The sequence below is a fragment of the Hyaena hyaena genome, unplaced genomic scaffold (assembly GCF_003009895.1).
Source record: "Hyaena hyaena isolate Hyena2069 unplaced genomic scaffold, ASM300989v1 scaffold_1862, whole genome shotgun sequence".
Classification (NCBI taxonomy): Eukaryota; Metazoa; Chordata; class Mammalia; order Carnivora; family Hyaenidae; genus Hyaena; species Hyaena hyaena.
In genome coordinates, this window is record NW_024082495.1 from 158464 (window position 1) to 170723 (window position 12260).

General features: G+C 67.6%; 1 protein-coding gene across 1 annotated transcript; it reads left to right on the forward strand.

Annotated features, from left to right (window-relative positions):
- Nucleotides 1-233: 233 nt before the first annotated feature.
- LOC120226852 (mucin-5B-like) lies at nucleotides 234-11910 on the forward strand (the record flags this gene model as incomplete). Its single annotated transcript, XM_039225014.1, has 24 exons — nucleotides 234-324; nucleotides 1994-2044; nucleotides 2557-2607; nucleotides 2853-3114; nucleotides 3237-3351; nucleotides 3438-3528; nucleotides 3776-3882; nucleotides 4492-4693; nucleotides 5071-5196; nucleotides 5303-5420; nucleotides 5519-5657; nucleotides 5996-6106; nucleotides 6358-6427; nucleotides 6812-6949; nucleotides 7375-7539; nucleotides 7866-7960; nucleotides 8917-9043; nucleotides 9289-9544; nucleotides 9892-9947; nucleotides 10038-10138; nucleotides 10228-10379; nucleotides 10539-10677; nucleotides 10927-11046; nucleotides 11731-11910. Coding segments are annotated over exons 1-24 (3063 nt in total), but the record flags the coding sequence as incomplete, so codon positions are not given.
- Nucleotides 11911-12260: the final 350 nt, after the last annotated feature.

A 12260-nucleotide genomic window follows, 5' to 3' on the forward strand; every position in this document is an offset into this window, starting at 1 on the left:
AGGCAGGCCTCCCCCGCGTGTCTTCAGTGGGGCCCCCAGGCTCTCGGCCTGCACCCAGGAGAAGCTGGGGTCCCCCTGGACAAACCACCAAGAGGGTCTGGGAGTGGGAGCCGGGTGAGGGCCCCAAGGCTGGTACCTCTCTGGTCCCTGTGAGGGCGACGGCCATCAGCCAAGTCCCGATAGTGGCTCCAAAATACCTCCTCAAATCAGGGTTGGGACAGTGGACAGGTGACATGCCCACAGCAGGGAAGCCAGGTCCGAACCCGCTGAACCCCATCCTGGCCCTTCGCACCTCACCTGCCTTCCCGGCCTGCCTCTTCTCCCGTAGGCCATGGCCCCGGGCTCTTAGCGTCAGGGGGCAGCAGCAGCCCTAATACTTACTCTCAGCATGAAAGATGCGGCCTCAGGGGCTGCCTGGGTGACACCGGGTGGAGCTGGCCTGGAGCCCGGCCCTGGGCTCTGCTCCTGCGAGGCCTCCTCCCTAGGCCCCAGCCAGGCTCGCTTGGGGGTCTGGGCAGGTGGACACGGCCCAAAGCTCTCTCCATCTGTGAGGGGGGACACTCGGCTCCCTGAGCCCCTGCCCCAAGCCGCCTTCCGTGGGGGCTGAGCGGGGCTGGGGGACAGGGACTTCCCCGCAGCGATTCCCAGCGGGCACCACGTACCCCAGCCTGCTGCGCTATTCGGGTGCCTGTTTGCTGGTCTGCACAGCCAAGACCCCCTACTCGGCTGGGCTCTTCCAGGCTTTTCCGGGCCACGCTGGCCTCAGACCATGTGCCCGAACACTGGGCCTCACCAGCAAGCTGCCTCACCCTCCATTTGCTTCCCCCCCGTGGGCCGATCCCATTAGCGGTGGACAAAAGCGGTCCGAGAGGGGGGGCTTGCGTCAGGGGCTGCACTATCAGACCACGGCGTGAGGGGACCGTCAGCAGCGGGCATTTTCCTGGCCGAGTGATGGAGCCCAGGTCTTGCTGGGCCAATGACCCCGTGTTGAGCCAATTCTTGTGGAAACCTCTGGTCGTGACTGTGGGGTGCGGCCCGCGGCTGGCCCTGGCCAGGGTCAGGGGTGGACAGAGGCGGCAGCTGTGGGAGGGGCCTTTGAAAGGAAAGCTGAGTGCCGGGCCAGTGCCTGTGGCTTCCATGTGCCCGAGGTCCCTGCTGGGAAGGTCGAACAGGAGGCTGTGGTGGCCTCACTGGGCCCCTTGCTGAGCTGGCCCCACCGGGGACGTGGGGACTTCAGGGGCCCGACCCCCACTTCCTGACAAGGCTCAGTGTTAGGCTGAGCATGCAGACCCCCGGCAGATGGAAGGAAGCAGTACAGGGCCCGTGTGGAGGGGGTGCCCCAGCCTAAGCCCGGCACAGCCACCCCCTGCCCACCAAGGCAGCAAGGGGCACAGGGGCCGGGCCGCTGGAGGCGAGCACCTGGGCGTAGCCATGGTCGGGCTGGGGGAGGAGGCCCACCCGCCCCGCACGCGATGGGCACACGAGCTACCTGGGCAGCCATCTCGGCATCCAGACCTCCAGGCCCCCCACCGCCATGATGGATGGTTCTAGCTTGAATCTCGCTCTGGTCTTGGGTTTCTGCTAAGTCACGCCCAGAAGCCTCCCCAACTGCGTGTCCTTCTCCCCAACAAAGCTGGTCTTTGTCCTTCTCCAAGGGACTCCTGGGGTGGGGCCGAACCCTCTTCTAGGGTGGCCAGGGTCAGCGGGCCAACGCCTTTTCCTGATTCCATTCTCCTGCCCTGAGCCAGCAGCTGCTGGGTCACGGTGAGATGAGGCAGCACTCTGAGTGCGTCGATGGGGAGGGCGGGAGTCAGCGCAAGGCCACCAGACAGGGGCAGCTCCCCATGGGAGCCCCCATCCCGGCGGAGCCCTAGCCGGCTCCCGCGTAGAACGGTGGGGAGGCCAGACCCTGTCACGTGGCTGCCACCCTGAAGCCTGCCCAGGAAGGGATGGCGAATGTCCAGCGTCTGACTTCCATCCCCTTTCCCCGCAGAGACCCAGGGCAGCACGGAGCCTGCGGAGAACAGTCAGAGGGTGGACGTCGGTATGCGGCCCGGGGCCTCCAGAGCAAGCGGAAGGGGCTGGGCTTGGAGGGGGCTACAGATCTGGATGGGGGAGGGGGGACAGGCCCCTTTCCACAGGAGCCACATGTCACACAGAGGCCCTTCTGGATCCCATCCACCCACAAGAAGGGACGACAGAGGGGACGGGCCAAAGAAAGTGAAGGCACAGAGCAGAGAGGCCGAAACACACACACACAGTCACACGCATGTGCACACACGGTCACGTACTCGGACGCATGTACACTTACACACACACACACTCAGGGGAGCACACAGACAGTAAAGCCCAGAGTAGCAGAGTGCCTTGGGCCGATGGAGAGGGTCAGGGAGGGGACAGCCCTAGTCCTGGGGCTCCCCAGGCTGGGTCAGGGCGGCTGCACCTCTCTGCCGCCCCAGGCTGGCCAGTGAGGAGGGTAGAGGTCCTGGGAAGGGGTGTCCCTGGCCATTCCCTGCCTGGCCACATTGCTAGTGTGACCCAGCCCTCACTCTGCAGCTCGGAGCATGACCGTCATCCCGCCCGTCACCATCTTCCCCGCCATGAGCTGTGAGTGGACACTGCCCACTGCTGGTGGGGTGGGGGCTCACCCATCTGGGGGTAATGCTGGGGCGGGTCGGGCAGCTGGGTGGCCTCGGGCCTGGCTGGGAGCCTTCCCCGTGGACAGTTCTGGGGGCAGGGCTCTCAGGGGAAATCAGGGGAGTGGCTGTCCTCCTGGCCCCACGGCCCAAACGCGGGAAGGGCTGGGCCAGGCCAGTGGCACCTGCCGGGGCCACAGCACGCTCTCCCCACAGCCCTGAACCCCGCGCACAACGGGCGGGTGTGCAGCACCTGGGGCGACTTCCACTACAAGACCTTCGACGGCGACGTCTTCCGCTTCCCGGGCCTGTGCAACTATGTCTTCTCCGCGCACTGCGGGGCCGCCTACGAGGACTTCAACGTCCAGGTCCGCCGCGGCCTGGCCGGCTCCAGGCCTGTCATCACCCACATCGTCCTCAAGACCCAGGGGCTGGTGCTGGAGGCCTCTAACGGCTCCATCCTCATCAATGGGCGGCGGTGAGCCTGGCCCGGGCTGGGAGGGGCCAGGCCTCTGGGGCGGGCTCTGGGCTCAGCTGCTGGGAGGCCCTGCACCCTGCTGGGCACCCTGGCCCTGGGAGAACCAGAACTTTCCACCCCAGGGAGCAGCTGCCTTACAGCCGTGCTGGCGTCCTGGTAGAGCAGAGCAGCGTCTACATCAAGGTCGACGTCCGGCTGGTCCTGACTTTCCTGTGGAACAGAGAGGACGGCGCGCTGGTGAGGACACCCCGCCCCCGCGCCCCTGCCCACCCGGTGCGGGCAGAGCCCCCCAGAGGCTGGAGCTGCCCCTCCTCTGCCCTCAGCTGGAGCTGGACCCCAAGTATGCCAACCAGACATGTGGTCTGTGTGGGGACTTCAACGGACTCCGGGCTGTCAACGAGTTCTACTCCCATAGTGAGTGCCCCCTGGGGCGGCAGGAGGCCAAGGGCTGGATTGTCCCCAGGGGGTCTGGAGGGGCCTGGCGGTGGCCTCACCCAGGCTCCGGGCAGAGAGCAAATTGGCGTGGGGGCAATACTCAAGCCAGCGACGCCCCAGAGAGAAGTTTCTGGTGCCCTGGGCACGCGCAGGCGTCCCCGGGCAGCCATCCCCCGCGCCGGCCCCAGCGCCCTTCAGCGCCTCCACGCGGAGCCTCCCCCCACAGACGCCAGGCTGACCCCTCTGCAGTTCGGGAATCTCCAGAAGCTGGACGGGCCCACAGAGCAATGCCAGGACCCCCGGCCTCCCCCCACCACCAACTGCACAGACAGGGTGAGTGCTTCTCGGGGCCTGGGCGGCCCCCAGCCTCTGCTCCCCCAGGTCTCAGGCTTCCCGGGCTGGTGCCTGAGGCGTCCAGGCGAGAGGGTCCAAGCCCTGGGGTGGCAGAGGACGCGGCCTCCACTCTGGAGACGCGCCGCCTGCGCCCTCTCACCTCCACCTACCCAGCGAATGTGCTACGTGCGAGGGCCTCGGGCTACACGTGTGCCCGTGCCCGTATGCAAATACGTGTCCACCTGTAGACAGTCCGTGGTGGGCATTTGGGAGCGCAGGTGAAGAAGCCCAACGAGGCGGCGGGGACGCCTCCAGGGCAGCAGTGGCCTGGAAGCCCCTGGAGCCTCAGACCAGCAGAATCTCCCACCGAGCGTCAGTCAGGACGCGGGGCCCAGCGCCTGCCGGCTGGGGGCCAGGGGCAGGGGTGCGGGGGAAGGAGGGCGGGTTCATCCGCGGACACACTGGAATGGACAGACAAATGAGTGGGTACATGGATGGACAGGCAGATGGACAGATGAAAAGAATCTCAAGCGGGGGAAGGGGGCCCTCTGGCCTGGGTCCCCCCATAAGCACCAAGGGTGCAGGGTGCCACGCCCCTGTGCTCCCCAGGAGGGCATCTGCTACCGCACCCTGCTCGGCCCGGCCTTCGCGGACTGCAACATGCTGTTGGACCCTGCCGCGTACGTGGCCGCCTGCACCCAGGATCTGTGCCGCTGCCCCGACTGCCCGTGCGCCACCTTCGCCGAGTACTCACGCCAGTGTGCCCATGCGGGGGGACAGCCCCAGAACTGGAGGGGCCCTGACCTCTGCCGTGAGTGCCCCCCCCCGGGGCCAGCCCCAGGCCCCATACCCACACTGGGTCCCGGGGGGCCGAGGAACAGGACATCTAGCTGGGGACCCAGGACAAGTGGAGTCATTTGGGGGCCCTACAGTGAGGGTGGGCAGGGGACAGAAGGGAGCGTGCAGGGCCTGGGGGACCCGGGAGGCCCAGAGGGCGGACCTGGCCTGGGGGAGGGCCGCCTCACCCAGAAGACAGTGGGGGCTAGGACAAGTGGGGTCCAGCCGCCCCAGATGAGGGGCTCCCCGGCTCGGCTGTGAACCCTTGATGACACGGGAAATGTTGGGAGCATCCGTCTGCCCAGAGCCCCGGTGGCTTTCCGCGGTCCCAGCACTGCCTCCCCCCCACAGCCTGGACCTGTCCCCTCAACATGCAACAGCGGGAATGCGGCTCCCCCTGCGAGGACACCTGCTCCAACCCGGAGCGCTCCCAGCTCTGCGAGGAGCACTGTGTGGACGGCTGCTTCTGCCCCCCAGGCAGGTCCTCCTGGCCCTACCCCCCACCGGCTGTGTCCAGTCACTGTGTCCCCAACACCCCACCCCGCCAGCTCACGCCCCCCCCGCCCCCCCGCACTGCCCGCAGGCACGGTGCTGGACGACGTCACCCACACGGGCTGCCTGCCCCTGGAACAGTGTCCCTGCACCCACGGCGGCCACACCTACGCCCCGGGGGCCTCCTTCACCACCAGCTGCAGCTCCTGGTAGGCCTCCCGGCTGCCCCTGCCCTTGGTGGGGGTGCATGGGATGGGCTCTGCCTCCCCCACACCACGCTTCCTCTGTCCGTGGCCTCCCTTCCCAGCACCTGCTCCGGGGGACTGTGGCGATGCCAGAACCTTCCGTGCCCTGGCACCTGCTCTGTCCAGGGGGGGTCTCACATCTCCACCTATGACGAGAGGCTCTATGATGTGCACGGGGACTGTAGCTACGTCCTGTCCAAGGTACAGCCCCAGGCCCCACCTGCTGAGCCTGTCCTGGGACCCTCAGGCCTCCCTGCCCCAGGAAGGGTCCTATGATGGCCATCAGAGTGGGTGCCTTGGTCCCCTCCTGAGGAAGCCCCTGGGCTCACATTCGCGGGGCCAAGGGACTCCCAGGCCCCGAGACAAGCTGCCTGCCTGGAGGTAGCCACAAGGGCCGGGGGCCACCAGGAGCCAGCGTCCGCCTCCTCCCCACACGGGTGGTCCTGGGAGCAGGGGCCCCACACACGAACACGCGGCCCCCTGCCCGCCCGCTCGGGAGTGGCCGACCCCCCGCGCCCTGGTGGGCTTTGCCCTGTCAGATATGTGCAGGTCACAGCCTCACCGTGTTGGCCGAGCTGCGGAAATGCGGCCTGACGGACAATGAGAACTGCCTCAAAATGGTGACGCTCAGCATGAACGGCGGGGACACGGTGGGTGAGGGGCCCGCTGCGGAAGGGGGTGGGGACGGGGAGCTGGTGAGACACCGAGATTTGGAGGACACAGGCCCCAGCGCCGTCCTCAGACCCCACGGGCCCCAGTCCTAACAGTCCCTCCGAGGTCTTGGTCTGATGTTGGGGACCAGGGCTCCCCTCCGGACCCTGGCTCTGCTGGGTGGGCCTGGGGAGTGCTCCCTGGTCAGGCAGGCCCCTCCTCCGGCTGAGCTGGCTCCTCCTCTCACTAGATCATCCAGATCCAGGCCAGCGGCGGGGTATTCATCAACTCCATCTACACCCAGCTGCCCGTGTCAGCAGGTAGGCGGTCTGGGATAGCTGGGCCCTGTTCCGCCAGCTGGTCTGCTCCCAGAGCCCGTTCTCTGAGGCCCGGGGCAGTTCTGGAACATCCCAGGGGTGGTTTCCCACCTGCACGCGGGCCGCTAACGCTTCAGCCCCGGCCACTGTGGGGACTAATGCCGAACACACTCGGTGCGTGGCCTCTCGGGGGCCGTGAGCGGTCCCTCCCGGCGCTGCCGGCGAACGAGCTCCTGCCCCCTCCCAGGTCCCCATGCCGTGGCGGGGGCCCGCCAGACCCCTGGGTCCTCCCAGCCCAGCACCGGAGGGCCCTCCCGGCCTCCTGGGCTGCCCCAGGAGCAGGGGGCTGGCCCCGTGCAGACTCTGACCGCGTCCCGATCCCTGCAGCCAACATCACGGTCTTCAGGCCCACCTCCTTCTTCATCCTGGTGCACACGGGCCTCGGGCTGCAGCTACAGGTGCAGCTGGTGCCCCTCATGCAGGTGTTCCTCAGGCTGGACCCCTCCTACCGTGGACAGATGTGCGGTGAGGCTCCGCCGGACGGGCTCGGGGGGCGCTGGTGCCCGGACTCAGCTCCGGGCTGCAGGCAGGGTGGGCAGAGTCTGGCAGGAGGTGAAAACGGGGAGGTGGCTGCTCCCTGGGCATGGGGGGGGGGGGGGGGGGGGGACTCCTGCGCTGGCCCAGGGCACTCCGAAAGTGACGTGTGGCCCCAGGGCGTTCACCTCGGGGGAGCAAGCCCTGTTGCCCTTATGAGTCCAGGCTTTGCACAGCGGCCAATTCCCCGCGGGGCGTGTCTGCAGATGGCTCCGGAGCCGAACTCCTGAGACGGGGCTTCGGGGCTGGTCCGCCGTGTGGTGGTTTCTAGAGCGAGCAGGAGCTGGGGAGCAGGGCCGGCTGGACGGCCAGGCCGGATGCCCTGCTAATGCCCACCCCTGCGCCCCGGGCCTCAGGCCTGTGCGGGAACTTCAACCAGAACCAGGCCGACGACTTCCGGGCCCTCAGCGGCGTGGTGGAGGGCACGGCTGCCGCCTTCGCCAACACCTGGAAGACCCAGGCCGCCTGCCCCAACGTCAAGAACACCTTCGAGGACCCCTGCTCCCTCAGCGTGGAGAACGGTACTCCCACCCCAGGGGCCCTCCATTTACCAGGGCTGGGCTGGGAGCCAGTCTCGCATCTCACCAGGCCCTGGGGGACCCTGGGTGTCCAGGCGTGCATGGCCTGGGGCGAGAGTGAGCAGGGCACAGTGCTCAGAGCCCGTCTCGGGGAGGAGCACCTTGCTGCCCCCTCAGCACGGTGGGTGAGCCCCAGATCCCAACTCAGCTCTCTGAGGGCCGTGGGGCCCCCCAGGGCCTATGTACGGGAGCGCAGGCGGCCAGAGTGGGCGGGTGCAGGGGAGGAGGGCTGTGGGTGCCGGCCAGCCAGCTTCCCTCCCTTGTCCCAGAGAACTACGCCCAGCACTGGTGCTCCCTGCTGACTGACCCAGCCGGAGCCTTCTCGCCCTGCCACTCCGTCCTCAGCCCAGCGCCCTTCCACTCGGTGAGACCCCTGCCCCACCTGGGGCCGCCCTGCTGCCCCCTTAGTCTCTCCTTGGCGGTCCCCTATCTCAAGGACCACTCACGGCACGGCGGGCCCCTCGGGGCTTTCGGCACCACCACTGGTGGTGTGTTTGTAGCCACAAACCAGCTCACTAAAAACTAGAGAAATTGATTCCGTTCCAGTCCTAAAAGCCAGAAGTCCAAAATCAAGCTGCGGGTGGAGCCAGGCTCCCTCCTAAGGCGACAGAGGAAGGGCCTTCCTGCCTCTCCCAGCTTCTCGGGGCTCCAGGTGGCCCTGGGCTTGTGGCCACGTCACCCTCACCCCAACCTCTGCCTCCGTGGTCACTTGGCCTTGGCCCCTCCCCTGTGTCTGTGTCCAGATTTCCTCTTTAAGGACACCAGTCATGCTCGACCGGGGCCCATCCCGATGACCTCATCTTAATCACATCTGCAAAGACCCTATTTCCAATAAGCTCATTTTCTCAGGCCCCGAGGGCGAGGGTTTCCGCATATTCTTCACAACACTTGGCTCATGGGCCACTTTCCCAAAAGCTCAAAGCCCTAAAATGCACATGACCACCGCATCAGGAGCGCCCCGGAGGGCAGGCCCAGGCCCATCTCTGCCCATTTTGCAGATGGCATACCTCCACCCTGCCACGCACCCTCTTCACCCCACCTGTGACCCCCACACGCAGCACAATCAGTGACACACATGGGGTGTGGCTGACCCTGGCCCGGTCTGGTGGAGACCCCTCCGAACCTGACCGTAGCCCGGCCTCTGTGGTCACTTAGTGTGCGGCCTGCCCCTCCTGGGAGCCGATTTCTGCCCATCTGTGCCGAGGGCCCTCCTTGGGGTGGACCTCCCAGCCCAGGCGGGGGTCCCAGGAAGAATCCACGGAGAGAGGAGGGGCCTTGGTGGGCTGGGGTCCCTGACGGTCCCTAACGGCCCATCCCCAGCACTGCATGTTCGACACGTGTAACTGTCAGAAGAGCGAGGACTGTCTGTGTGCGGCCCTGTCCTCCTACGTGCACGCCTGTGCCGCCAAGGGGGTGCTGCTCCGCGGCTGGAGGGACGGCGTGTGCAGTGAGTGTCCCTGAGCCACCCTGGCTGCACCAGGTGGGGGCAGGGCTGCTGAGGGCCCCGGGGGCGGCCACCCCCACCCACATGTTCTCAGTCAGAGCTTCACGCTTCCTTGGCCAGGCCAACCAAAGACTTTGTGGTCCCCTGATCCCTGGGGGTCAGAGGGGAAACTGAGTCTCGGGCTGCTTAAACACCTGTTTGGAGGGGGCCATCCAGTCACTGACCCGAGTGCTGCCCCTGTCCCCTAGCCAAGTATGTAAGCAGCTGCCCCAAGTCCCAGAACTACAGCTACGTGGTGGACAGCTGCCAGCCCACCTGCCGCGCTCTGAGCCAGGTCGACGTCACCTGCGGTGTCACCTTCGTGCCCGTGGACGGCTGCATCTGCCCCTCGGGCACCTTCCTGGATGACTCGGGCACCTGCGTGTCTGCCGAGGCCTGTCCCTGCTACTTCCGTGGCTCTGTGGTGGCCCCGGGGGAGGTGGTCCATGACAACGGCGTGGTATGGTAAGGGGCCGGCTGGGCCCATGCCCCCGCCCACGTCACTGTCCCCTGTTTCACATGCAAAGATCTCTGGGCCTCCCCCAGAGGATTCTGGAAAACAAAGGGGCTCCCTGGGCCTGGGGGGTGGGGAAGTTTGCCTCTGCCCACCCCTTAGTCCCGCTGCAAAGGGGGACCCCTCCCTTAGCCTCCAGAGGGTTCTGGCCGCCCAGGGCCCGGGGAGGGCTGGTGCACTGCCTGGGACAGCTTTCTCTCTGGGACAGGCCAGGGCTGCTCCCAGCCAGGCAGGGATCCGGGTGGGGCCTGTGGGAGATGGGTGGGCAGGGGCCCAGAGACGTCTCTGTCTCTCACAGCTCCTGTGTGGGTGGGCGGCTGAGTTGCCTGGGAGCAGCAGAGCACTTGAGCTCAGGTAAGGCCTCGGGCAGCGCGCGGTCGGAGGGGCTTCGCGGGCCTGGGGTGGGGAGAGCGGCCCCGCCCAGCTAGCCGCCCTCCCCCGCAGGGTGTGCGGCCCCCATGGTGTACCTGGACTGCGGCAAGGCCCCGGCCGGCGCGCCCGGGGCCGAATGTCTCCGGAGCTGCCACACGCTGGACGTGGACTGTGTGAGTGGCCGGGGAGGGCTCGACGGGGCGCTGGCCGAGGGCGGCCCGGGCGCAGCGCGGGGCGGGCGCTGACCCGAGCCGCTCCACAGTTCAGCACGCACTGCGTGTCCGGCTGCGTCTGCCCCCCGGGGCTGGTGTCGGACGGGAGCGGGGGCTGCGTGGCCGAGGAGGACTGTCCTTGCCTGCACAACGGGGCTGCCTACAGGCCCGGGGAGACCGTCAGGGTCGACTGTAACACCTGGTAGGTCGGGGCTCCTCCGCAGGGGGCGGAACGGGGCTGAGGGCGCCCAGGGAGACCGGAGTGCCACAGGCAGGGGTGGGGTGGGGCGGGGTGGGGCGGGGTCCTCCGCCCGGGCACAGAGGCCCTTGCGAGCGGGCGTCGCCGGTCCTCGCCTCGCAGCACGTGCAGGAACCGCAGGTGGCAGTGCGGCAGCAAGGCCTGCCTGGGCACCTGCGTGGCCTACGGGGACGGCCACTTCATCACCTTCGACGGCGAGCGCTACAGCTTTGAAGGGAGTTGCGAGTACACGCTGGCGCAGGTACGCCGGCCCTCACGCCCCGCCCCTCGCGCCCTCGCCCCGCCCCCTCGCCCCTGCCCCGCCCCCGGCTCCTGGCCTCCCGCCCCATCCTTACGTCACCGCCCCACCCTCCTCGCCTTCGCCCCGCCCTCCTCCCCGCCCCCGGCCCCACCCCCTCCCCACGCCTCGCTCCCTCGCCCCGCCCCCCTCGGCCCCACCCCGCCCCCTCGTCTGGTCTGCTCCCTGATGCCTGACCTTTCCCTGTCCCAGGACTACTGTGGGGGCAATGGCACCGGCTCCGCAAACGGGACCTTCCGCGTTGTCACTGAAAACGTCCCCTGCGGGACCACAGGTGTCACCTGCTCCAAGGCCATCAAGCTCTTCCTGGAGGTGAGAGCCACCGGGAACCTCTCCCTCCCTCTGCCCTCCAGCTGGCTGGCCCCAGGCTGCCTGAACAAATGACCACAGCCCAGGACGGGAAGCCGGAGAGTTCATTCTCTCTTGCTTCTGACCCCAGAACTGTGTCATGCAGGCGTCCCAGGGCCAAGACCCCCCAGCTCCCGGGCTCCACTCCCCCACCTGTCTGCCCCTCCCTTCTCCCACATGGGCACCTGTGGATGGACGGACGGTCACCCCAAGTCCCGGATGAGCTCCTCCTTCACTGGCACCTGCTCCAGGGGTCAGGATGTGGGCACACCTTTTGGGGGGCCTGTGTTCAGCCCACCACATCAGGGCGCCCAGTTCCAGCAGAGAGAGGTCAGAGTTCACTGGGCAGAGAGGCACACTGCTGGCAGGGGACATCTCCCCCACAGGGCGGGAGGACATGAGCAGGGTCGCCTCACTCAGAGGTCAGCGAGTTGGGGTGGCCGGTCCTGCAGACTCCCACTGGGACCTGTGCACCCCTGCTTGCCGTGGCCCTGGCTTTCTCCGTGGCCTCCCAGCACACTCTGCTCGGCCGCTTGCCTCGTGTTTGCCGAGTCGGGAGCCCGGCTCGTCCCTGACACCAGCCCTGTGCCGAGGGCCCCCACTGGCCCCTCCACCCGTGCAGCCACCACCCCGTGTGTCCCTCTGCAGAACTATGAGCTGATCCTGCGGGAGGGCACCTACAAGGTGGTGCAGAGGGGCCCAGGCGGAAACCTGCCCTACAAGATCCAGTACACGGGCATCTACCTGACGGTCGAGACCCGCAGCGGCGTCGCGGTGTCCTGGGACCGGAAGACCAGCGTGTTCATCCGACTACAGCAGGGCTACAAGGTGAGAGTGGGCAGGCTGCAGACCCCCTCTGGCAGGGACAGGTCTGGCCCGGAGGGACCGTCTGGCTGCTGACAATCCACGGAGGGCTGGGGGGAGTCTGCTCACAGCGCTGATTTCTGAAAGGGGGTGTGTGGAGACCAACGTGACCAACTGACAGAGCCCTGGGTAGAAAGGCGAGCTTCGCTCTCTGGTCTCCCACGCCCACCGGGCCTGCTGCCCACCCACGTGCTTGCCGTAGGACCCACCGTGCACCCCGTCCGCCTGCAGTTTCCCAGGGCACTCCCGGGGAACCAGGTGCTCCCTCAGGCTGCCCCCTGCAGCCCCAACACCTGTGCTGCCCGCCCCCCCCC